Below are 26,946 nucleotides of genomic sequence, written 5' to 3' on the forward strand. Positions count from 1 at the left end.
GTGAGATGAACAACTACCGTTGGTGCTCAAAATAATTGCTTTCCTCCTTAGCTTCGTGTGGCAAACCATGGAAAAACTTGTCTGGTCTAATTTTCTACACGAAGCTGAGTAGGCATAGTTTCGTACACAAACGCTAATTGGTTGGCTCGCCCAGTGCACATGGGCTTAGTTTGTCTCAACAGGCCCAGACAATGCCACATTTCTGTTGTTTAGAATAGGCATGAAGGGGAATTCCCAAGTTATACCTTTGTCCTATAGGTAATCTTACAATATTTTCATGTTCTGTAGTTAAATAAAAGACAAAGTGATGAATTAATACACTTGACACATGGTTTTATTTGAACACTTTCTTATGACATCGTAAAGTGATGAATAAAAACACTAAACACATGGTTTTATTCGTAGGCCTAGAGGCTAGGTATAGCCTAGCTAGGTAACATCGTTCGTTCATACATACGTATATTGAGCGTTACGTACGTATTAGGTCAAAGGTTACCACAAATTTAACCCAACCTCTATTTTACGAATCCCCCGATTTACGTACGCCCTTCGGTCCCATACTGTACGTAAAATCGAGGTTCTACTGTATAACTGTTTAAAAAGATTATGGATTATTTATCTGTACCTTGACCATGTGGAAATATACTATTATAATTATATTTCAGAGACAATGCAAAATGAAGCTCATTAGTGAATTTGTGTTCTAATACAATTGCACTGGCATGAGCAAATTAGAAACTAAACAGTCATGTAATTATTGGTTTTGTTTTTTTGTTTTTTTTCTTGCAGCCTGATAAGTTCTGCCAATAGATTTGCAAAAATTACTGTAAAGGAAGAAAGAGAAAGTACTTTACCACAAAATATAAATGATGATGGTGAACAGACTTCAGGTCAACTAATTGAGGATATCTCTTGTAAGGAACAAGAGCTTTCAAAACAAAATGAAAGTCAACGAGGAAAAGAGGTTGCTCGTAAACGTCTGAAAGCATTTTCACAGTTCCGTAGCACTTCCCCTAAAGCCCAAGAAGATGTTACATCTCAGAAATCATCACAGATCACCTTTACATTGACAAAAAAATCTCGACTGAGTTCGTACGATCAGCATCCCCCCACAAAGGAAAGCAAGATAAAGTCAGTTGTTGTAAAGCCATTGAACACTGTTTCAGAACAGAAAAAACATATTATTCACAAGCCTAAAGAAGAACATTTAGAATGTGATAATAATATAAACATTCTTGGAGTAGAAGAAACTTTAAATTCTGAAGTACTACCAGAAAAATCAAAAGTAAAGACCAAGGAAGAGGTTTTTAAAAATGACATCAAAGTTTCAATTGGAAATATACCACAAGGAAATTTAACAATAGGAGCATCTCAGTGCCAAACTATAGCTCAAGAATCTGAAACATCGGGTAATGAACAGAAGGATGGCAGTAATGAAAACAAGCAAGGATCGCAGGGAGGAAACAATAAAAAGGAAGAAACAAATGGAAAAGCCACAGACAACAATGCTAGTGGTGCTGCCAATTCTTCTAATTGTAGTGGTGACAACACTGCCACAAATGGTGGCTCTGGTGATGGTGATGACAATGAGGATAAAGATAAAAAGATAACGTCTGGTGGAGGCTCAATTGATGGAAAAAATGGAAATGCTGAGGAAGATGGCGATGGAAATGATAAAAAAGTAAATGAAGAAGTAAATGACACTGTAGGAAAAGAATGGAAACCATGTCCTAAAGATAAACTCCTACGAGTCCTTAACAAAGATGAAAGTACCATCTTACAATGGCCCCTTGATATGGTGAGTTACACCAAGGTAGAACCATCTATATGCTACAGCTGTAACCCACTTCATTTTGAATTTAGAAAGCCAGTGATAACAAAGGAAAATGAAAATATAGATGGTGAAGTAGAAAATAAAATTGAGGATGTTAATCTTGGAAATCCTAATCAGCCAAAGAACCCAGTAACACTATTACTACCACGTCAGGTTATAACTAAGCAAGCTGCTCAAAATAAAGAAAACAATGTTTCAAATCCAGATGCTCTGGCAGCAGAAACATCTGTAGAAAAGAAAGCGAAGAAATCAAAGAAAAAGAAGAAAAAAAGTAGTGGAAAGAAAGTGATTGATGGTATTGATGGAGAGAAAACAAATTCATCAAAACACAAAAGCAAGAAAAAGGGATCAAGGAAACGAAAGAGAAACAAATCTAAAGAGTCAAAGAGTGGGGATAAAGAGTCAGGCAAGCACAGCCACCATTCTGGGGATAATTATAGTGATTATTCTGATGATGATCATTACAGTAAGCGAAGACGATCTAAAAGTTCATCAAAAGATAAAAGTCGCAAAAGGCATCACAGTTTCTCAAGTGAAGATAGAAGCTCAGATGAGGAGTATAGGGTGAAAAAAAGTAGGCGGAGTGGTTCAAGAAAGGATGATGATTATGAGAATGGTAGTCATCGATCAAGAAGCTCTAGGGATCGTTCAAGAAGGTACTCATCTGATTCTGACAGTGATAGATCAAGATCTAGATCAAGGAGGTCACATAGACGAAGCAGGAGTCGATCATACTCACGGTCATACTCACGATCAAGATCTCGCTCACGTTCTCGTTCACATTCCCGCTCACCAAGGAGTTCAAGAGGATCAAGTGATCGTAGTGGGAAGTCTGGTAGTAAGGAGTTAAGGGAAGCGCTCAAAGAACAAGCCCGTGCCAATGCAGCTGGAAAAACAGTGCCATTAAAAGAAAAGAAAGGTGGGATTACAGCTGCAGGAATACAGCAACAAATTGCTGCTGGAGGGCACACCATTCCAACAACCACAACCATCATTAGTGATATGGATACTAAAAAAGAAAGTGGTAGTGGTCAAAAGCAAACTAATGCCTCAAATAAAGGCGAGGTGAAAAATAAAGTTGATAGCAATTCTTTGAATTCTGACTTGCATGAAAACTATCCAGAGAATTCTGACGATAAGAACTATGAAGACCCTGAAGGATTGTCCGAGGAGGAAATACAGCGTCGAAAGGAATTCTTTAAGAAGCCTGGAGCACCAGCACCAAAAGCTAAGAGGCCTGTTGCCTACCCACACAGTGTTGCAGCTGCTTTATATAATATTCAGAACCCAGAGGAGATAAGCCATGAGCTGCATGAAGGAGCATCAACCTCATCTCCTCCTGTGTCTTCAGAAGACCAGTCTGTGATAAATGCAGAGGAGGAATCAGCATCGACTATAAAAGAAATGATACCTCCAGAAGACATAGAAAAGTACAGGCGCTTACAGGAACAAGCGCGACTTCATGTACAACAAAAAATGATAGCATCTGGGGAAATCCCTCCACCACCTCCTCCTGAAGCACAGGCTACAATAGAAAGAGATGTAATGTCGCCTTCACAGCAATCTGTACTCCTGCAAAACCATCCACATCTTATTGGAATTTCTCGAGATGGTGAAGTTTTACATCAAGCAATTGGCTCACCTCTCTTGAGCCAAACTGGATTTGCTCAAGCTCACTTGGTGCAGCACCATTCACTTCATAGACATGCAACATCGCCAGGTCCTCATACACCTTCACCACCACCATCACAACATATGTTACCTGCAGGAGTAGTTCCTGCTTCATTTGCTTCTCTTCGTACTAATTTACATCATGGTACGCTACCAATTGGTGGTATTCCTGTAGGTGCAATTCCAACTGGCGCTCTTCATGCAGGTTTTCCAGCTGGTGCGATCCCTGCTGGAGCTTTACCAGCAGGGGCCATCCCTGCTGGCGCTATTCCTACCAGTGCTATTCAACCCGGAGGAATTCCAGCTGGAGCCATTCCAGTTGGAGCATTTTCAGGTGGAGCATTTTCAGGTGGAGCATTTTCAGGTGGAGCATTCCCAGCAGGAGCAATACCAGCCGGAGCAATTCCAGCTGGCGCCATACGAGTAGGAGGTTTACCTGCAGGAGCTATACCTGCAGGATCTATACCTGCAGGATCAGTCCAAAGTGGGTCCTTGCCTCCGGGAGCAATCCCGCTTGGAATTATACCGCAAGGAGCTTTACCTGGTGGTGCTGTTCATGCAAGTGCAATACAAAGGCCAGGTGTCCCAAGGTTTGCCCTTCCACCTGGAGCTGTTGTAGTTGGTGGAATGGCACCAGGGATGCCTGTTCCTATGGAAGCAGTGGCAGCTCCCAGAATACTTCAAACAGGTGCCTTTCCAAGGGGTGCCATTCCAGCCAGTGCATTGCCAAAGGGTGTGGTGAAAGCTGGCTCCCTTCCTAGGGGGTTAATATCTGTTGCATCTTTACCCAGAGGAGCAATACCCTCTGAATCCTTACCTCATGGAATTATAAGCTCGAGTGCCTTGCAACATGGACTCATTCCAGCCAGAACTATACAAGCAGGTGGTGTTCGTCCAGGAAGTATACCTTCTAAAGTTGGTGCTCTTCCTCAAGGGCTTGTACCTGCAGGAGCAATTCCTAGAGGACTTATTCAGGCTGGGGGAATGCCCGTTGGATCCCTACCACACGGTGCCTTCCCCTTGGAAGCACTACAGAGACAAGTAACACCTGGCCGACCTATTCCAGGTGCTGTCCAGGTACCAATTGGTTCGCAGGTGCGTATGATAATGCCTGGCCGACATGGTTTAGTACCAGCAGCCCAAGGTAGATACCCAGGTGCATATCCTCAGTTAGCCTTTCGCTCAGGTGTATTACAACAGCATCCAAGTATTATCCAACATAATCCTGGTGGAATTGTTCATCCTGGTGGACTTCAGCCACATCCTGGTGGATTTCAGCCTCATCCAGGCATGACACAGCCTCAAAGATTTCCGATGCCTCAGCAAAGTGAGGGGCATGTGCGGCTACCAAACTTAGTTGGGAAACCTCTCATTAAAACAGCTCCTCCGAAGAGCGATGGCGACAGAACATAATACATTAGTAAATCTAATCTTTTAATCCTTAATCTATTTTAATTATATTTAATAATTGCAGCATTTTGTTTATCTAAGAGATAAAGCTTTATAGAAAATCAAAATACTATAAAAATATAATGTATGCATTTATTTTATGCATGACATCTCATTTGTTACAAATTTTAATTGTCGGAGCATTTTGTGTCATGATATAATGGCTTAATCTTATGGTTTGTTTTGTTTAGTTATTAATCTGCAGTTATGGAGAAGCCTCTAAAAATGTATAAAGTAATTTTTTTTAAACCAGAAATGCATCTACATTTTGTCTTCTGTAAATAAGACCCGAAAATGTTTGTGTTGCGAAAGCCCAAGTCACCCAAGACCAAGGGTCAGCTTTCATTCTTTCAAATTTGAAATAAATATTTATGGCTTTTTGCCCTGTTATTGATTGATATGCATGGGCCGTTTGATAGTTGGCAATGAATCCTGGAATTTAGGTATAGGGGTTTTGGGGGTGGGGGGTATGTGGGAGTTAACTGATATGTAGAGGGGGCAGTCTTTACCTTTTTTATGGGTTTTTTGCTAATGCTGTTTAGGCAAATGGATATCTGTATGCAGATAAAGTGAATTTTAGGATTTATTGATAACACTTTAAATGATAATACTGTTCTTAAAAAAGCACACCTATATTAAACATCAAAAGATATACTGCTGTACCACAACTTCTTGATTCTACCTGAAATGCTTAGTAAGTGAATGCTTATTATTAAGACATATCATGTTTGTATAGTTTTAAGCAATTTATCAAAAGATTTAGAGATGATGTATAATGATTAATCATATAATATTAATTTGTATTTGGTGATTAATTGTTATTCATTCCATAATGACCACATGAGTGATACTTTTTCTATAAAATGTGATTTTTGTTTTTTGGGTAGGTCATTGTAGGATAAATTAATTTCAATAATATTAGGTGAGATTTCTTCAGAAATGTATACCTTGTATGTTTTCTTGTCTATTATGATTATAAGCACTGTTGTACACTGCAATAAAATGTATTTGTGTAAAGAACTTGTTCTCTAGTGACTATACTGTACATAGGTATGTCAGGAGTATGATATTCTAGGATTGTGGGTAATTGTTTGTAAACTACCACTGTGGTTGATAATCAATGATGCAAACAAGTTTTTTCACAAGTGAGAAAATTAAAAAACTATATGATATTTTGTTGCTTAAATTACTTTTTATTTTGTATCTACTGATTACAGTGGGAAAGGCGATCAGCTGATAAACTTGTTCTCTTTAGATATGTCACCATCACCCGCTGTGCAATTAATCTTCCTTTATCAGTCCTTCCAAACATTTTAAAAAGCGAGAAAAATTGTGGAAAGTACAGATGATTAATGAGTTTTCAGAGCAGTCAGGACTACGGAGCCCGTAGTCAGGATTTTTGATGGGGAGGTCCGTTTTACGAGCGAGACGAACCTCAGACTGGGGAGCCTAGGACCCCTGTGGGGGTGGAGACCAGGCCCCCGGAAGCTCCAATAAATTAGTATTTTGGGTGCCTTACAAATGGATTTATCATCTATTTTTATGTCCTTTACATCAATTACTTATTCATAATGAATCCATTTCCAATCACTGGAACTGATAATTTCCAACAAATTTTGTACCAAAGTTATTAAATTAAGTCAACAGCTTGGAGAACTGCCATATAATGCAATATACTATACTATAGCTAGTGACCAAAGCATTTAGGAACGTTTTTACTGAATCAAGAGGATATAAAAAAAATGGACTGGGGTCGATTGGGGGTTAAGGGTGAGGCCCTTGTATGACCCGACAAAGTTGCATTTTGAGAGCCTTGTACAACAGGATTTCTGAAACCCAAAATTTGTGATTATTCTATTTAAAAAGACTACTTTTTCCAATACAGGATTTAGATCGTAAATGTTTATTGTGAAACAAACTATTTTTTTTTTTATTAAAAAGCAATGCTTAACATTTTAATGCTACTATGTAATGTTGCTGATTACGTCATTCAGCTGGCTGCAGCTTTGTTTTGATTTTTACGATCGGACTACGATCGATAGCGACAAATAAACAGTGCCAAAAATTCTCCCACTTTGTAATAAATTGCACTATTTTGGAAACGGGGGATCGTTTTCTGGCTAAGGGGGTTCGCTGGCTGGCAAAAGGGGGGTTCGCTGAAAAAGGGGGTTCGCCCGAACCCTTAAAACCCCCCTGGCTACGGGCCTGGGTTAGAAGAGCTAGCAAAAATGCAATGTATACTCCAGATTTTCACGATAATTATAAATGATTTTAATGTTCATAATAGGTTTTAAATGTGAATTTTTGAAATTTGCTGGTGCAGGGGCCTAGATAAAGTAGCATCTTGAGGGCCCTATATAAATTTGATTTCTTGAATGCATTCATGAATATTCTATTTGAATGTATAATATTTTGTGTTTTTAGGGACCCGACGTTTGATGTCTATTACATCTGTAGGTCTGTAAATAACAAATAAATAACAGAGTTGAGAGTAGATAACAGAGCTGACAAATATAAAATACTATGCATGCTATAGCATTCAGCAATAATTACAATTTTGTGAAATAACAAGTTGAAAAAAGTGTATTTTTAAAATTTTCTCAAATCCATTTGTAAGTATTGTCGCCCCCGCCTACGGCCAACAAAATGATTGGCCTCTTTCCGAAGGGTGTCCATTGGGGGCCTGTTCCCCTGGCCCTCCTCAGGCACTGCCACAGACTCATGACATATAAATTGTATAGATTTTCTGTCCAGTTTAAGAAGTTCAACTGCACATCGACATCTGTCTTGGGATAGTACTGGTGTCACAGATGTAAATCTGTCCACAATACTGTTTCAGTGATAAATAACCGATTTACCCATATTTGGGCAAGTGTGTAATGTGATCTGTCTGCTATCTGTCACAAAACTTGATATTACAGGGTCCTGGCTACCCAGTCAACAGTTTTGAGAGATCTACACTGCAGTACAGTACACCAACAATTTTTATTTTTTGCTGTCATTAATATTCCTTGATGAAGTAACATGTTAAGATGTGCTGTTTGCAAATTAGATATTTTGCATAATATTACTAAACTGTGTCCCACATGTCGATAAATTTGATAGCCTTTCTCATTGTAAAAGGTGGTGAGACAGCTACACACTGTATTGACTGCAATGAAACCACTATTATGACTGAAGAGGTTTTATTGGAACTTTGTGCAGGTGCTGTACAAATAACATAGAATTATGATACTATACACATAATATAAAAAAAAAACTAATACTATACAGAAATAGGCCAACATTGCAGAATTCTACCAATAATATTGAGACAATATTCCACACAACACGCATTTATTTTGAACAAATATAGACTACAACAAGTTTAAAACTTTGCAAAACAAACTAGGAATTTAAATTATTGCGAATACAACAATAAATTTCTAAACGTAAAATTAAAATCTAAAGTAATAAACCTGCAAGTTTAAAAATATAAACTTTATACAAATCTCAACAAAACTACATGTTGTTAGTGGTAATGGTAGCAGGATGGGAATTTTTTTTTGCAAGCCCATATCGGACAAGCAAACCGTCCTAGATCCATTACAGCATGTTAGGCGAAGATTGGAGATTCAGCAGCTCCATGGAAAACACTAGCAAATGAAGCATACCATGCAACCTTGCGCCAGACTAAATTTTGATAATTGCACCTATATTTCAGATTAAATATTTTATAATAAAGTATGCCATGTTTAAGGCAAGACAGTGTTTTTTCCAAACAAATGTGTACATAGATTATTAATAAAATTTCTATTACTTCAGATATACTGTACATAGCCTATATTTTTTTCCATCAACATAATATTGTGTACAAAAATATAACTATAGAAATTGCACTAGAAGTATATATACTTTTTAACATTATAAGCAGACTATTCATGAACTATAATTCAAACTAAAATATTCAATGGAATAATATAAATTATACTTTTGTACACAGTGGCGTATTTTTTTTTTTTTTTCGCTGGGTTTGTGCGAGTGCGAGTGCCAGTAAAGGACCCAAGTCCAAAGGTTGAGAGAGGCAGGTTCAGGAGTGTTCCCTTACTTATTATTGAGGGGGTCCAGGAGGCCATACCCCTTGGGAAGTTGTTATCTTGTCTATGGGCTCGCACATTGTTAGTGATTTTTTTTTTTTACTGACGGGGAACCTTTCTTGCCCCTCCATCGATCTGCCAATGATAATTACACTCATCGATCTCAAAACAAACCAGTATACAACCAAATACAGTATATGCATATAAATTATTAAATACAATTAAGCTGTTAATATAATTTATTACCACAAAATAGTTTCGACCTCGGCAATCATAACTAAAAAGGTACACTTTCCCTATGTATAGACCTGTTCAAAGCACAAAAACCTAGTACCGTTTCGATTATAAATGTGCAGGAATTCACCCAATAAAATAAAATTAATGCTGACACACTATCATAACCATCAGATAGAACATGCGTCTGCATCACTAGAGTATCAATAACTGACATTATTTCAATTTAATTAATTAATTAAATTGACATTGAACTATAAATTTGTTCCCTTGTATTTCTCTGACATTCATTTTCAAAGTGAAGGAAAGGTGGCCTTTTGGTATATTTTAACATTTAAAAATCACAACAGGCAAGACAGTTTAGCTCTAAATAAGCAATACCAGTGACGGATTCAAGTGTGGGGGGGGGGGCGCTAGCCGGCCCAGGCCTCCCCTAAATTTTTCAAGGAGTGCCATTTCAGGCCATCTAGAGGTGCCATAATCATAAATTTTCTTCCCAACCATGGTGGGCCTGAGGTAGTATAGACTGTTGAAAGTCCCTTTCTGAGCCCCCTCTATTTAAAATTCCTGGAGCTGCCACTGAATACCATGAGTTGCAGCCACAGATACTTATTTCTTGCACTGCAATTTGAACTTTGATCCCTCAGGTCCTATCCAATAGCAAAGTGATTGAAAGAAGAATGTAGAGAACAGCCAGCTAGTCACCATAACAATCATCAAGAAGGTTCCAAGTTGTTGATAGGCTAGGACAGTTGCTGCCATCATGAATGCACCTACAGAGAATGTTGAAAAAGCTGCAAAGACTATTGCTAAAGCCATGTTTTTAACCGAGTACTTCATTCTTGACTTGCGGTCTGACTCTGGACAAATAATATATGCAACACCATAATGGATAGTAAAGTCAACTGACAACCCAACAGTGATGGTAAACGTGACAGACTCTAGGATATTTAACTCCCATCCAAGAAGAACAAGAAAAGCTATGGTAGTGAAAATAGTGCCTGATAGAGAAAGAATGGAGTAAAGAGCAATAAGAATGTTTCGCTGTGTTAAAAGAAGAACCACGCTGGCAACAGCGATAGAAATAATGATGGATATAGGAGTGCTTCTAGCTAGGCTGTCTTGCAGATCATAGAATCCTAAAAAATCATAGTAATCTGACGCAAACACGCTGAACGGTGGTATGAACCACGGTACACTTAGCGTTTCTGGCACATTGACCACATTATCTTCCATCAATTTCTCGGTTTCTTTCCAGAAAGAATCCATCACTGAATACTCCATGGAAAATGGTCTTGTGGTTGTGAATGAAATCTCCAGAACTTTAATGTCATTATCCTGGTAAATATATAGGCCACCAGCTTCTGGGTATGGTAAGAAACTTGGCAAGCACATCTTGAAAAGTTCAGAAGGATATGGAAAAGCTGTTTGATCACAACACAAAGTAAGGTTACATTGACAAGGGGACTGCATGAATGTTACGAAATCATCGATGAAACAACCAGAGATTGCTGCACCCTCCAATTTGAGAGACTGGTTCTGCAGATCTCGACAGAACTGCAGAAGCCATATTTGCGAATCTTCTGCAGAGATGTCAAAACCTGATTGGTACTCGACTGAGCCGGTATTATCTGGATCCCATTTCCCTCCGTTATCAACAGCTTTAAGCCCAAACAAAATACCAGCAGGAATGAAATATGAATTCTGTTCGAATCGGAATTTGTTCTTGTAAATAATGTCATACTGCTCTAGAAGATCACTAGATCTGAAAACTTGAAACTCCGAGCTTGTTGGCTTCTGCAACCCCGGAACAAAAAAGATAATCACACAACCAGCAATGGCTAGACAGGTGAAAAGAAAAATCCATATGAACCTTAACTTGATTATAAAATTTGGTAGGGTTGAGCTGGCTAGCCTGTCAAAAATATTTGGACAGAGCTTAGAAAATGAGCAGCAGTTACACCTTAGAGTATCATCCAACATTACGGCTGCTGGCAGCCAAGAAATAGTGAGGATAAAGTTGATCATGATTGCAGTCCCAGCATATACTCCAAAGCACTTAATTGCTATGATAGGACTGAAAGCACTGGCATAAAATGCTGATGCTGTTGTGAAACTAGTTACAAACATAGTGATAGTTGCATGTTGCATTGTTTCACTTAAAACTAAATGACGTTGTGACCCAGCACTCATTGTACTCTTTGCTTCTCGCCAAAGATCACAAAAAATAAATGTATCATCAGCACCAATTGCAACAACAAGTAATGCTGCAGACACGTTTAAGAAAGGAAAAAAATTGAGGACGAAAACAAATTTGTAGATAAAATAAGCTACTACCAAGGAGAAGATCATATTAAATAGAGCTGCAACTGAAATAAGAAATGACCCTGAATAAACCCAAATAAGTATAAATACAAATAGTGCTGCTAGCCCAAGGTAAAGAGTATCATGCAGTAAGGACTTATTAAAAACATCATATTTTATGTTAAAATTCAAGGCTACTGCTTTAACACTGTTGAAAACACGACTACTCTTCTTAAAGTAATCCTTGTATATAGCTTCCAGCACATCTTCGTCGTAGTAGGTGTTGAGGTTCATGAAGGCCATTGTACTGCGGAGTATCTTGTTGTCTAGTCTGTCTGCTGGCATAAAGTTTGTATCTGTCATGACGTTCAAAATATTGAACACAATATTTCCAGTTTTACATGATTCTGGGATGTCATTACAAGAGGAGTATGATGGATGTAAACATGATACATCCTTGCCATCGTAATCTTTAGTAGTTCTGTAAAAGTAAGGAGCACATATCTCCAGATGGCTCAAAGCTGATGTTATACTTCCCTCATCCAGCATGGAGCATGATTTGTTCACAAGGTGCCCAAAGTAGTCTCCAATTGACCATAGTTTATAGCTTTCATATGGACCAATGACTTTGATGGAGCAAATTGTTTTTAGGTTGCTAGGCGTGAGTAGATTTCCTTCATCATTTTCAGAAGTAAACACAATGCCTGCACAATTTGTCACTGTGAAGAGAGAAATAATATCACAGGATTATACATTCTTCTGATTATCATTGTTTTTAAAATAAAAATTAAATTAAACCTGACAAAAAATTGGCCAATTTACTTCATTTTCCCGAAGTTCCACTAACTGATGATACTGTAATGAGTGTGTTCATTTGAATTTTGATATTTTTGAAGACTAAAACTAAAATTCAGGCAATAAAAAGCATAATTGTAAAGTAGGAAATTAATGTTTCTGAACATGTACATGCACAATATAATATAATTCTTTCTCATCACCCCCAATTGTGGTGGGGTTTAGGGTGTTTTTGAGCCAAAACCTTTCCCTTACTATGCACCAATGGGACCACGACATTCTGAGCAACTTAAAAATGGATGCTAGTATGAAGAACTTCGAAAACCAGAGCATTAGAAGATTAAAGAACTCCCATCTGTGATATGCTAAAAACACTGAATTGCTTAGTTTGTTGTTATGTAAACTAAATAATAAGCTTTCAATTTTCCCATTTAAAAGTTAAATCCTTGCCGAACCAAGGCGCTCATGGGTCTGGAGCTCATTCCCATTTTCTGTAGCGTGAAGCGGATTAGAGTGTGATACTCCCCCTGGGTGGGATGCTAGTCCACCGCAGGATACTCCCAGCAGTTTGCTGGTACCCATTGATAAAGCTGGGTAGACTGAAACAATGTAGATAAAGTACCTTGTTCAGGGACACAAGCGAAATGCACAGCAAAGAATTGAAACCCCACCTCAACTGATATATAAATGATAAAAATTTCCTACATTATTTGCATACACACTTAAATTGGCCATGGTAATCAATTTAAGGATTTTGTAGTAACAGATCTATAAATAATCACAAAATATTTGATTTAATTTGTTTTTCACTGAAAGATAATCACTTATATAAGTTACTTAATTTTTATGGATTTTGGAAGTTTTCCAGATTTTTTGGCATAACGTATAATATCTTTAGCAGATGCATAAATACTGTTCTGTACTATTTACATAGACAAAATAAATTGGTTGAAAATCAGTACAGGTATAAGGAAGTCTATATGTGTATTGAGATAAACCAAACTGGTTTTGTTATTATATTTGTTAATGCAATGGGTAATAAACTTTAAAGCACAAAAAAAAATTAAAATAAAATGTTGTTTTCTTATTTAGCAAACAGTATTGCCAAAAACATCCAGACGGAGCAGAAAATTTAAAAAAAAAAATATTGTTGAATATAAACAGTGTATAAATGGGATGGTTAAATGCTTTCAATTTATATAATTTGGAAGAAATATACATATCTTATTTTTGGAGATTTCAAGGCAGTGGTGGGTGTAATAAAAATAAAGAAAAACTTTATAAATAATAAATAATTGGCCAAAAATAAAATTATATTTTTATTCAAAATCATCATTATTGGCAGGGAACAGGTTTGCTAAACAAGGTGTAAAAAAAGTCTCACCTAAATAATGATAATAGTTCATTTTGAGCAGGCAAGCTACTTTAAAAAAGAAAGCAAGATAATACTAACATTCATAATAACATTTATTAAATGCCTGTATATTATCATTTACAGATCTTCTTTGTCTGGTGTTATTGTTGGGCTCTTCAAATATACCATCCTCATCACATGCTTGTTCATTATCAGTGGTCCATCCATATAATTGTATAAGAGGGTCACGCTTTAAGTTCACATAACTCAATGTGCGATCCTTAATAACTGTTCCACGTGGCTCAAAACCCTGTAATATTAATTAAATGTTAATGTCAGGAACTGATGTAAAAAATGGCATAATGAAACTGCATACAAAGAAAACCCAAAAAATAATACATAAAAATGAGCAAAAAATGTTCCCTATTTATTCATCCAATGCGATCATTCCTTTTTATTTGTTTATTTTTATTGTTGGATTTAGGCTTGAGTTTTTTGTCACCTGAACTCTGATGAAGAAACATGTCAATAACCTGTAACTTGCAGCATAACTGTGGTGAATTGCATAGACGTGGTTTGTGACTATGTTAGTGTAGCAGACATAGGGTGTGTTCGGGCGAGAACGGGAAAGAGTTACATAGGGTTCTTAACGGTATTGTATACGCGGGTGGTCTACCGGTTCGTGCAGAACTCGGCTTTAAAAAAAAAACCATAAACCTCGGACGTAAAACCTAAGGTGTTATGCAAATGATGAGTTTCTATCAAGTTGCCCAGGACCCTTGCGTCAACCCATGCATTTTTAAAAAACAGACTTTGGCGTCCACTGCATAATGTTGTTGTCTCTATCAAGTAATGAAATTACTGAAGAAGCTACAACAACAATAATGCATACAGTACATTGCAAACTCCCAATAAATCGCAGATGTGCATTTTGGGTGTGTAAACCATGAATAAACTTTTATTCGTTAGACAATTGTAATTTAAAAACAGAAAAAATTACTACCACTGTTAAACGAATTAGCAGTGGTGCCACAATCATGTATGCATGTGGCAGACGTATATAATAAGGTAAAAATCTGGATTCTAGGCTAGCTGTCAATAGAAATAATTTATTTTATCAAGGTTTTCACTTTTGTTTTTAGAAATAAACTGTATAAGAAGCAGGGACCATGAAAATTTAAACAGACTTTACTTCTGGCACATGTTGAAATTATCAAAGGGGATTAAGTGAGAAAAAAATGCTCCCTGCTGCTGAGGCATGCTGCTTTTGCTCCTCTAAAACACTGCAATTTGCATTGTTAGGTTATCAGTGAATATCAGCAGGCGGTCCGCGTTTAACACCTGTTCGGGCTAGAACTGGAAATGGCTGTTATTCCTCTATGCCGGGTTAAACAGACCTGTTATGCTAACATCAGCTAGCCTAGCTCTGCTAGAACCAAAAGTGCGCGAACAGTTCACGGTGTTTTTCTTCGAGAAATTTTATTTTGAGAGTGTAGGTCTATTGTTTTGGATAAGCAAATCATACAGATCATACAGAATGTCGACTCCTGCTCGTTCCTAAATGCCAAAGATGATCCCTCCTCAGTTGCTGACGGCGAAGTTGTCTACTACAATGATATACTTGACCAAAACCAAGCAAACAAGCACAGTTTCTAGGCCTACATAATTTAACTCATGAGCTACACTTTATCAACATAATCGATCGAAACAGCGTGTACAACAACCATGGAAGTATAAATAATAACAATGCGACCAGTCTTCCTCTTCCCATCATCATGTACCGGAGGATGCTGCTGACGCACTTCCGTTTTTAACGCCAGGCGTTAATAGCGAACGCCGTTCGTGTGAACACCTTGGCATTTTAATCCGTGGATTAGCTTACGCCTTGCGTAAGCCACACCAGCCTTATGCCGTGTGTGTGAACATAACCCAATTCTAGTTCTGAACACGGATGCAAACTTTTTAAAATAACGTTTCAAGCCAGAAGCACACAAGCCAGATGTGTACACTGGACATTTGAGTCATAGTATACCATTTTACACCAGCTGAGCATACCAGCCAAGTATATTTCTTTTTGTATTTTAGGCAGTTTTACATAGTATTTTAGATAAAGAGAATGTTAAAATACGAAATACGAAATTACATCCAGCGTATTAACAAATGTTAGTTATATAAACATTTCTTTTTTAAATATACAATCCGTATAATTTATATATAGGTATAGGTAGATAGTTATATATAGATATATTTAGGTGTGATTTTCACAGGCCAAAAGAGCAAGTATGTTAAAGAGATATTTCCTGTTTTCTTTCCTCTATTTCTATTTCTGAACACGGATGCGAACTTTTTAAAATAACGTTTCAACATTTTGCCTCTAGGCTTCATTAGTATTTCCAATGCATCCAGAGTCAATTAGTCAATTGATCAGATAACGCTTTTGTATCATCGACACACACCTGTGTTGGATACTGTAACCTTATGACAAGACAAGCTATTTTTTGTAAAGTAAAACCTACTCAATGAACAAGTCTTCCAAGGCTTTTTCAGACTCTGTGCTTTATGTATACTTGCGTACAAACCTAACTGGCAAATTTCCATTGTCTATAAAACAGGAGTCATGTTCACATGCCTGATCATTCCTAAAATGTTGTTAGTGGTCATGCCCCAGGGGCTGTGTTTATGTATTTACTTATAATTGGAAAATTATTTATCAAATAATTTACTTTTTTATTTTTTAAATTTCATCTTACATACAGACCAGATTTAATCAAACCAGCAATTTCTTAATACCTGATAGCTTCATACCATTTACCACAGGCCTAATTGTGCATAGCATTTTATTCTGCGGTGATAGTGAATAATTATTAAAGAAAAGAAATAAGAAAATCATAGCGATGCGTATTTTTTTTCCAACACTAGAAGTATTTAAGTAAAACAATGGTTTATGTACATGTAGGGAGCATTGTATGTGTGAACTCGATGTAAACAAGCATACCATATTGCACTATTTTTGGCCGAAAACATTGGATAACAACTTGACTTTGACTGTTTTTTAAAACTTTTTTGTGCACCAAGCCTCTTAGTTTTTACAGCCCGGCCTTGCTGAAGACTGAGTGGTTAATTCTAGGCAAATAATTGCATCACATTTAGTTTGTGATGCAATTATGGAAGGGCTTCACTTATAGTGTAAAACGTGTCACATTTTGCAATGCGATACTGGGTAAATTGAATATATATGTACATATACAATATATATACAATATATATATATATATATATATATATATATATTATATATAATACATGTAATAATATATAATTATAATAATTATAAATAATAATATATAATACATTATATATGTGTGTACAGTAATGTAATGTACTATGTTCTTACCTTGATAGGGTCTTCAAAACTTGGAAAACGAGCTATAACAGCGACTATAACACCGCATATTACCACCAATAGGAATATTATCAGCATAACAACCCAGTAAAACCTACTCAATATTTTTGAATACCTGTAATTAAGTAATAATATTGTTTAAGTATGAATTAAATCTACTACAATATAAGCTACTATAACAATTAAATAAAAGATTTTAAAAAAGTTAAGATTGTTAATATCACAAAAATACTTGATCAACAATCCTACTGTATGCAGTGAGTAAACTTCTTAGCTGTGTACTTACCAATTCATAAAAGAAGTCCCACTGGTAATTACAACTAAAGGAACAACAGCCCCATTGCTATCAAAAATATGTAAAAAGAACAAATAATAGTAATTACTTATCAGAATGACACAGGTCTCCCTCCATTTAAAGACCACTTTTGGGACTGAGGTTTCTATGGTATTTAGCAGCTTTGGTCTCTTTATTAGAATAATAAAGATAATAGACCTTTGTTAATATGGGACCACAGAAAAGTGGTTTTTAATTGGAGGGGTCTTTACTTAGAGGGAGACCTAATCATAACAATGAAATTTGTCTGTTACTACAATTAATTGCAAACACTAATGGGAGCAGTGTGATATAATATTTTTTTATGTATGATGTGCGAGCAAACAAAATAAAATTTGTATATAGCACCTTCTACAAAATACAGCGGGCACTATGTTATTTTTTTTTTTTTAATTGTAGTGGTGGAACTGGTACTGATTACAGTTGTCAGTTGGTATAGCTTCGTTATAAGAAATTTATATGGCCTGTATTCACATTTCAATAATGAATTTACTTCATTTTAAAGAATTTTAGTGTATAATTAGCCAATACAATTGGGTAATTCCATGTCAAATCAACCAAAAAAAAACCTCAATCTCTCGGAATTTTTTCAAATTTTTGTATGTTGTTGGGACCCATGAAAAATGATCAGAAATGAAAATTTTTTTCTCTAGGCCTCCTAATTAGCGAGATATCTGCTAACGAACTTTTGGCTAATTAGCGATACCTTGCGTGTTTAACCGACCATATCTCGAAAAGCGTGGCACCTACAGAGCTGATTTTGGTGTCATTTTAAAGCTATTGAGTAGCTCTATAACTTTATTAATAAATGCTAAGTCCTCAATTCAAATATAATTAAAGAATTTTAGTGTATAATTAGCCAATACAATTAACATTTCGATGAGATTTGGTTGACAGATAAACCGACTAATCAGCGAGCATCATTTAGTCATGTGATCAAAAACTTTTTCTCGGACATTTTAATTTCCTTAGACAGTTGGTTGTCAACGTGAAACATACATTGAGCCTAGGCCTAGATGTCTATACTTGGTTGTTATAGATACACAGATTTACACAAGCCCAGTGCGCATCAGTGACTTGGCTTTTGCTGACAACAAGGTTAACTGAATGCGGCTTTCCCCACTTCCTTTGGGAAGAGGCTTTTACAACAATTTCCCCGCCTGTTCCATGAAATAGATTAACACTATGAATATATGATTCATTTGCATACAGCCTACCCTGAATTCTCTTTCTTAAAGAAGGTTGATAGCAAAGAAAATATTTGCCAACTCGGTAAGTCGCTAGCCGCCATTGTCTAAGGTTTTCGTGACTTTGTGGGCGGGGCTTCGCGCCCTTGTCGACATGTCAATTGTTATGATGCATGAGATAATACAGTAGAGGCTCAAGCATGAGACTCGCGCATTATGCGTAATAGCCGGCAAGTGTAGTATGAATGACCCTAAATATTTTCAATTGATGTCTTGTATTATGAACCATGCTAATATTGTAGGCCCTGCATTTTAGATGTTGTTTCCACAAAACTGACAGTCATCAAGAAAATAGCTGAGTGTGGGTTACATCTTTTGTCGCCCTGCCTATGAGTACACGTTGACACTATGTACAGAGGATTCAAATTTATTTTAGTGGATTAAATGTACAAACCTTTGTGTTTCAATTTCTGTTTCTGGTGACTTCTTTTCATTTGGATCTTCATTTTGACTTTCCAACTCCATTTTTACTATGAATTACATAAAGTTAAAAAAAAAAACATATTTAATGATATTCCTGTCTATAATCTATACATAAAGTAATTCAATCTGAGGATTACTATATGTCATGACTATTCAAACAAGTGTTTATTTGAAAAACTACTTAAGGTGTCTTTTTTCCTGGCAATTGAATACAGAATCAATCATACATAACACGCAACCTCCTCCACTCCCTGGGGAGTATTCCTAGTTATGTGTGTAACTCAGCACTAATGTCATTCTGAATCATTCACCTCTTATCAGGTACCCATTGTACTCCTGGGTGAATAGAGAATAGGCAAATGCTAATAAAGTGTCTTATCCAAAGACACAAGCAGTGTGATGAGCATCGGTCTCAAACCCCCGACCTTCTTCCAGTTGAAAGTCCAACACTTACATGCTGCGCTACATGCTTCTACAACATTAACAGAATCAGTTGAGAATGATGTTGCTTCTATTAGTTTTGTTTACAGTCATTTAGGGGTATTTATTCCAGGAAAAAATAAATGTCCTGGGGCATTTCAAGAGGCGTTTATTCCAGATGAGGCTTTGGAGAGGGGAAACTCATTCAAAGCAGGGCATTTATTTGAATAAATACCATATTTTGTATGCAAACATTGGTAAATAGGACCATAGGGCCCATAGAACTAACTGAACATGATTTAGTAAGTCAGGAAATGGTGTCAATGTTTGGGACTGACAAGGTTTTTTGATTGGGGTCCAGAAAAAAAAAGCACTTAAATTTGCTTATGGATGTGCTGGCATTGTATTCTTGTTATTTTGTTATTTTGTTTTTATTCAGCTTTAGGCACTAGGGCCAAGGATATGAAAGACAGTGAACTAAATCACTCTTCGAAGAGGCAATTCCACAACAAAACAACAGAAGCTATGAACCAACTCGTACACCGGGGAACCCACTACTCATCTCGAAAGATATACTGTGTCCTTTAAAGTGCACATGAGCCAATTGTGTACACTGGGCCTACAGTCCTTATCTGAGACTTGTTACAGCAGGACCATAGCCGAGCGTGCCCTTCAAACCCAGCGCCGATATTATGTATGGCTGTAGGTTGTGGCACCCTTGCATTAACCGTTTGGCCATTTTAATGAATTTAGCTAATTTCATAATATAGGGTGTCCAGTTAGGTGATTAAACCTTGGATTTCCTCTATTTTACATACTGTAGTATGCAACTGAAGTATACGATCCTCTATTACATTGCTAAACTATTGGCAATAAAAAAAGAAAAATAATAACTGCCCCATGGTGCATTGACAACATTGACCCATAATATGATACCCAACATGTGGGTTTAACTCATTACCAAATTGTAACAAAATAAAGTGCTATTAAATTGTAAAGCTTTGATGGGCTTATTTTGCTGGAATAAAACATTTTTTCCTCAAATGAAACACACTAACACAGAAAATTTAATTGGTTGTTTGACTGATTAACACGTTGACTGCCAGACCTTTTTTTACGGTTCCTTCTCGTGTGCCAAAACAAGTTTACATGTACAAACATACTTTTTTGAAATTTTATCTAGTCATATATTATCAAAATGATGTGTCTAATAAATTGGCGAGAAAATATTATGGGGCGAGTATAGTCGTCGATGGTAATGTGATAGAACTTTTTACTGACTATGCCCAAGTGCGAGTTATCTCGTCCTCTTTTTGCATGGGTTGGTATATGTTCAAAGGGGCGCCCGCACTTGTACCGCTCGAGTGTACTACCGGCAACATAACACGACAAACATACATGTCATTTGTACGTTATCGTCTAGGTGTATCTTCCCCGAACTACCAGCCGTTGAGTCTGTGGTCCTACACTGTATAATAAAGAAGTTATAAACGCTAGAATGCTCCCCGTTTTTTGACGAGTATACTCGTTCCTGGCGCCCTCAGCAACACCCTGTGGGCGATTATACTCGTCGATGGCAGCCAACGTGATTATGTTCCTGGCAGCTTGTATTTATTCAGTCATCTTTTCTTTCTTTATATATTTATTGATTTATTCATTCATTCATCCATGAGTTTCACAGTGCAATAGGCCTACATTAACCAAAAATCAATGACATGTAAAAGTGGCAATGCCTTAAATATACATAAAATATTATGTTATTGTAAAATGTAGCAACTGTATGATGTATGTGCCTATTCAAATGGATCCTACACAACCACATCCTTTGTCCTTTCTGTCTACTGTTTGCTAACTGACAATTTTTAATCCCTAGAGCCATACAGTGCACTAGGTCTCTGTACACTGGTACATCCTGGCACCTATCTAGTACACTCTATACTTGCACAAACACCTTGCTTGCCTAATAATTTTTCAATAGTGAACGCTTGGCTTGATTTTTTTTAGGTTTGTGTACAAAAAATTCCTAATTTTTCATCACCGCGAAGACATCGCGCACCGCGATGAAAATTGAATTGTAATTGAAAATTAGTTCCGTAAAACAAGCTTAGGAACTCGAAGAAAGTTACTTCCAATTCAATATTAAATATGAACAATTAAGGAATTCATTAAATCAATGGACCTTCATAAACAAAATAAACTGAACGTTTAATGGGAATATTGTATACCTATTTTAAAGACTCAAGGAAAAAATTTAGATGTAGGCCTATAGTCAGGCAGGAAGCCGCCCAGGCCTCCTCCTACTACAGTAGGCCGTAGCCTGGTGCAGTTATGAGAACATCGCACGATTTTTACCTGTCTACATGCACCGACCAAAAAGGTCAGTGACTGTATTCTCTCTTGAATGCTGAAATGGTTTCTTTGACGAATGTCTATCAAATAGCATTAAAAAGTAGTATCCGTACTGATACTGCTGATGTGTAGTTAACGCGTATTGCCGGAGCAAAAATCAGCATACGCACAGCTAAATGTAAATACGTATACTGATCATATCACTATAACAACCGATCACTGCTACAACAGTTGGTTATCAAAAACTAAAATTAAAAGACAGCGATTGACTTATAAAGCAATTAGTAGAGTTAATGCATTCAAAAATTTCCTTCCGGCATTGCAGGCCCTCAGGAAATTTTTTCCAGCATTAAATCTAACCTTCGTATAATAATTTTCCTATAGTGTACTATGCGGAGCTCTACTAAATGATAACGATAAAAATCTACAGAGCAATTGTTCATAGAGAAAATAAGATAAGAAGTTTTTACACTAGGGCGATTCGATAACAATTTATCGTGTATACGATAACAAAATATTTTGAAAAATCAATTCAAATGATGTCATAATCATGGAAAAACAATAAAATCGTAGTAGTAATAACAATTTAATAGTTTTTCGCGTACTTACTTTTTTTTAAATTATCGGAGGAGGCGGAATAAGAATTAAAATAAAATTTTGTTTTCTTATTTAGCAAATAGTTTTGCCAAAATCATCCAAATGGAGGAGAAAATAAAAATAAAATTTAATTGATGAATGTAAAATAGGATGGTTAATGCTACAAATATATCAAATTTATATAATTAGGGAGAATTATACATTTTATCTTTGGAGATTTCAAGACAGCGGAGGACATAATAAAAATAAAGAAAAACTTATAATATATTTCTCTAAAATTTCCTCTTTTTCGTGGCAGCGGGTGCGCTAAATGGCCAAAAATTAAAATTAATTTTTATTTGAAATCATCAATATTTGAAGTCGGCGGTTCGCTAAGCAAGGCATAAAATAAAGTCTCGCTTAAACAGGCCTTACAGTTACCTACACATGGTCTAATAAGCCTATATAAAAAATATTGGAAAAATATTATATTAGTTAGACTGTATGACAGTAATGTATACTCAGTTACATAAAACATTGACTTTTGAAAAACCAGGGAGTTGGAAAGACCACAATTTTTAAAAATATTGCAATGAATATTTCCTGAGTTGCCAAAGGGCAGGCAAAAAGTGCACTGACCATGCATGATCAGTACTTTTGGCAGGATCATGACTCATGTACATTGAACAATAAGAAAGGCATTTATGTTGCACACTACCTATAGTCAAACCTCAATCACCATAAACAACAACAAAATCAGGGAGATCCCCACAACCGTTTCCAACCATTGTTATTAATATGATGTGGTTGAATCACGGTCGCTTTTTTGTGTATTGACATTGTTCGTACTGATAGACCTTCACCATGCACTGAACAGCATCCTTGACGGACCAAGTAAAAATTTGCCTTGATGAAAGAACTAGGCCCTACGCTTATTTCTAGACCTATTTCGTTATGTATTTAAAGTATGGTGGTAAGCAAAACTTAATAAAGCCTAACCTGTGTGTGAAATTATACTGACATTGTTATATATGACAGATAATAAATAGAGATCATATGAATAACTGTTTCACAACTATTTATTTATATTCACTCACCGAGACCATGACCGTCGAGTGCCGGCCCGCCAAAAAGGATCACGTGAATAAAACTCTGACCTCGGGTCAGATAAACATAAACATTATCAAATTCAACTATTTTTTGTTTTTTTTTTGTTTTTTGTTTTAAAGTAATAAACCATTATCAAGCACTTTTCTCATATTCTTATTAGAAGCGCCTTTCTTGGTCAAACAATCTGCTATTTGTGATTTAGTGTCACACCATTGAACAGATGTTATCTGCTTAGCCTCAATTAACTCCTTTATACCACTCATATCTAACCTTAATCTTTTTTCAGTGACACTTTTCTCAGACTTAATAGCCTCCATTAAGGACTTACAATCAGTATAGCATGTTATCGGAACAGTAGTCGGATCGGGTTTACCATATAGCAATTCCCCCAATAATGTACATAAGAAAATGCAACTATCAATTCCATCAGCCATTGCCAATGTTTCAGCAGCCAAAGTACTTCTTACTACTCGTCTTATCTTTTTTGAATTCCACCATAAAGGTGAAATTTTTCCGTCTTCACCAACCAGGAAGATTATAAAACCACCTCTTCCGAAGAAATAATGAAATAGGTACTTGGCAACTGTTTTGTGATGATTTTGAAATACTTTCAATAAGATAATTGAGAAATAATTGGAGGTCTTCGTTTTTCGGGTCTTCGGTCTTCGTTTTGTAGACACCCATATTGGGTGTCTACAAAACGAAGACCTTGAAATTTCCCAAACAGACGCCCAAAAAATCGTAATTTTGATTTTGTGACAGCCTGGTGTATTATCATCAAAATAAAAGAGAAAAAATAGGGGTCTTCGTTTTGAGGTCTTCAGTCTTCGGTCTTCGTTTTATAGACACCCCCTCCAGCGTCCTTACAGCCGCCGCATAAGCCTGACGACTACCCGAACGACTCACCAGATCAAAAAGTCGCCGGTTATAGCGAAATGCATCTCTGATGGCCCCTCGGTCCGATCCCGCTCAGGAAAGCCTTCTACTAACGCTCTGGGGTGCCTTCAACTACTGTACTTTGTGATTCACCATCCCTGATTGTCTTAAAGCCCCGGCTCAAGCCTATATTTTCTCATTATATCAAATATTAATTTTTAATCTTTTTAATTTTTTTATTCTTCCTCTTGGACAGTTCCACACATTTTTTTCTGTTATGTCCACGAAGAATCAACCATTGCTACAAGACATGGCATATCAAGGTACTATACTGTAGGCTTACTCATATAGCAAGATTTAATATTACTGTGCTTTTTTTTATACTTTTTTATACATCAGATTTAAAGTTAGGAGAATACAACCAGCACCAACCAAAGCTCCACCATGGTTTGCGCTTAGGGGAGCAATTTGTGAAGAAAAAAAATGGCTCCTCTAGATGCCCGGAAAATAGAAAATTCATACTTTAAACAAGTTGACTGTCATTCACTTAAGAGTTTAAATTGTTATTGCTGCAAGTAATGAGCCGGCTTTACTCGTATACCTTGTGGTGATGATAATGTGGCCGACTATAAGTGTTGTTTAAAATTAAGTACGAGAAAATGTGGTCCAACCATTATAGCCGGTGCGGTTTCGACGGTGCTTGGTGTTGTATTTATTAACTAGGTCACATTTTATTAATTCATCCTAATTTTACCACCATGTCTCTTTTATCTATTTTGGGTGCCATCCAGTCCTGACAGTCAGATACTATAGGACTTTTTTTTGTAACGGTGATGTCAGAGCGTAAGCTAACTTGTCCTTCATAAAATCTTTAACTCTAACCCAAGAGTGCCGTTGCGCCTTTGCTTGGTCGTACAAATTTCCTCCATTGATAATGAGTAAATCATCTGGAACCAAAAAACAAACAATTCAATACTTTTATAAATAGTTATTGAACTGATATGTTGATAATATAATGGGTAATGTTAATAATAAGTTAGCCTATTTTGGTTTTGTGAATATAGGCTTACTTAGTAAATCCACGGAAACACAAAACTTATCTTACCACAAAATGGGTGTCTAGTCTTGTTGGAGACTGGTAATAACCCAGGATCAATTAGATGTCCAGTACCAGGATATGTCAAGACCGTATGATTATGGTGACCATTGCGACTTAATCTTTCAGTCAGTTTTGATGCGCAGTCTGCACTGTTCACAATCTGATCGTCTTCTCCGGCAATGAAAAGAAAATCGGCTCTGGATTTTTCAATCTATAATCGGACATTGATACAAGTGATTTGTTTCAATATTATTTGTGTTTAACGCCATCATGAAACAATAAATTTCAAAATAAATAATATAATTAATTATCAACATACAATATGTCACATTGAAAAACAGTTCAAAATAACATTATAAAGTTCAAGTAAGAAAGTATAATACATATACTCCAAATACTGTTGGGATTTAGTATTTCGACATTAATTATGTCATAATCAGGAATGAGCATAATAAAGCTCTGTCCAGCTATCAAATTTACTTTGACAAGAAAATGTTGTATGCGCCCATATATAGTCATAATGTGATGTCATCATGAACATATTGAGGCATGTCACATGATTTCGTTGAATACAATTGATAGTCTGGAGAGGGCTTATGTGAAACTGCATTTTATTTTTCAAGTTTGTTATCTCAACATAGAAATTATTTGATTGTTTGATATCAAGATTAGTCTATATTCGATAGGGATGATATAATTACCTTAATAGCTGTTTTTTCAGTTGCGTTGTTTAAATTACTTGTGATGGACTTTAAAAGATTGATTTCTCCTTCTTTGTTAACTTCCATGAGATCGCTTGAGTACCTAGAAAATGTAATGTTACCAGGAATCAAAGTTCGATACTGGTAAGATTTGTACATTAGAATTATCTTGTAAACGGTTGTAAATAGTTTGTAGAACATTTTCCAATAAGAATTAAACTCATAGTCTATGAAAACGTATATAAAAATAACACATTTTACAAAATACAACATTTTCCGCCGTGTCATTTGTCTAATTTTAATGTTTCTAAAATTGAAATTGCAGTATATTTTTTAATAATGATTTATAAATTTTGTAATTGCCAATTTTGTACTTTTGTATTTTCCAATCACACAGTTCAGCGTATGATGCAATGGACTGTTTTTGTATAATAAATAAATATACCTAAATATATATTTTATGTTTCTATTTGTGCACTGTTATTATTATTTATCTATTAATATATATATATATATATATATATATATATACATATATATACATATATATATATAAAAAACTAGAGGGCTGCATTGGCAAACAAGATAGAAAAAACAAAAACTCCGGAGAGATGGTAATAAGTTGCCAGATATATAATTTTATTCAAGTGAGCGAACGTTTTTGGTTATCAACCTTTGTCAAGCATATATA

The 26,946-nt window shown here is 36.1% G+C and overlaps 3 protein-coding genes across 12 annotated transcripts in view; 1 reads left to right on the forward strand and 2 right to left on the reverse strand.

Annotated features, from left to right (window-relative positions):
• Window positions 1-6,126, forward strand: part of LOC117108003 — a 44,210-nt gene extending 38,084 nt beyond the window's left edge. For all 6 annotated transcript variants that reach the window (XM_033249820.1, XM_033249821.1, XM_033249822.1 and 3 more), the window contains one exon: window positions 790-6,126. In XM_033249820.1, coding sequence (XP_033105711.1) covers window positions 790-4,918 — 4,129 coding nt within the window. In that variant the 3' untranslated portion in view covers window positions 4,919-6,126. The remainder of the gene's footprint in view (window positions 1-789) is intronic.
• A 1,996-nt stretch (window positions 6,127-8,122) lies between these two features.
• LOC117108053 (protein dispatched homolog 1-like) lies at window positions 8,123-19,197 on the reverse strand. Its single transcript, XM_033249900.1, has 5 exons — window positions 19,096-19,197; window positions 17,407-17,463; window positions 17,112-17,235; window positions 13,817-14,027; window positions 8,123-12,287 (listed from the first exon to the last, which is right to left on the reverse strand). Exons 1-5 carry the CDS (start codon window positions 19,164-19,166, stop codon window positions 9,874-9,876), a joined length of 2,877 nt encoding a protein of 958 aa, XP_033105791.1. The 5' UTR covers window positions 19,167-19,197; the 3' UTR covers window positions 8,123-9,873.
• A 5,469-nt stretch (window positions 19,198-24,666) lies between these two features.
• LOC117108056 (acyl-coenzyme A amino acid N-acyltransferase 1-like) overlaps window positions 24,667-26,946 on the reverse strand; it is a 42,042-nt gene continuing 39,762 nt past the window's right edge. For all 5 annotated transcript variants that reach the window (XM_033249908.1, XM_033249904.1, XM_033249906.1 and 2 more), the window contains exons 8-10: window positions 26,256-26,358; window positions 25,561-25,765; window positions 24,667-25,402 (exon numbers count right to left, since the gene is read on the reverse strand). In XM_033249908.1, coding sequence (XP_033105799.1) covers window positions 25,263-25,402; window positions 25,561-25,765; window positions 26,256-26,358 — 448 coding nt within the window. In that variant the 3' untranslated portion in view covers window positions 24,667-25,262. The remainder of the gene's footprint in view (window positions 25,403-25,560; window positions 25,766-26,255; window positions 26,359-26,946) is intronic.

Source organism: Anneissia japonica, unplaced genomic scaffold, assembly GCF_011630105.1.
Source record: "Anneissia japonica isolate Jap-2015-1 unplaced genomic scaffold, ASM1163010v1 scaffold287960_len3192837_cov198, whole genome shotgun sequence".
In the NCBI taxonomy this organism is placed as follows: Eukaryota; Metazoa; Echinodermata; class Crinoidea; order Comatulida; family Comatulidae; genus Anneissia; species Anneissia japonica.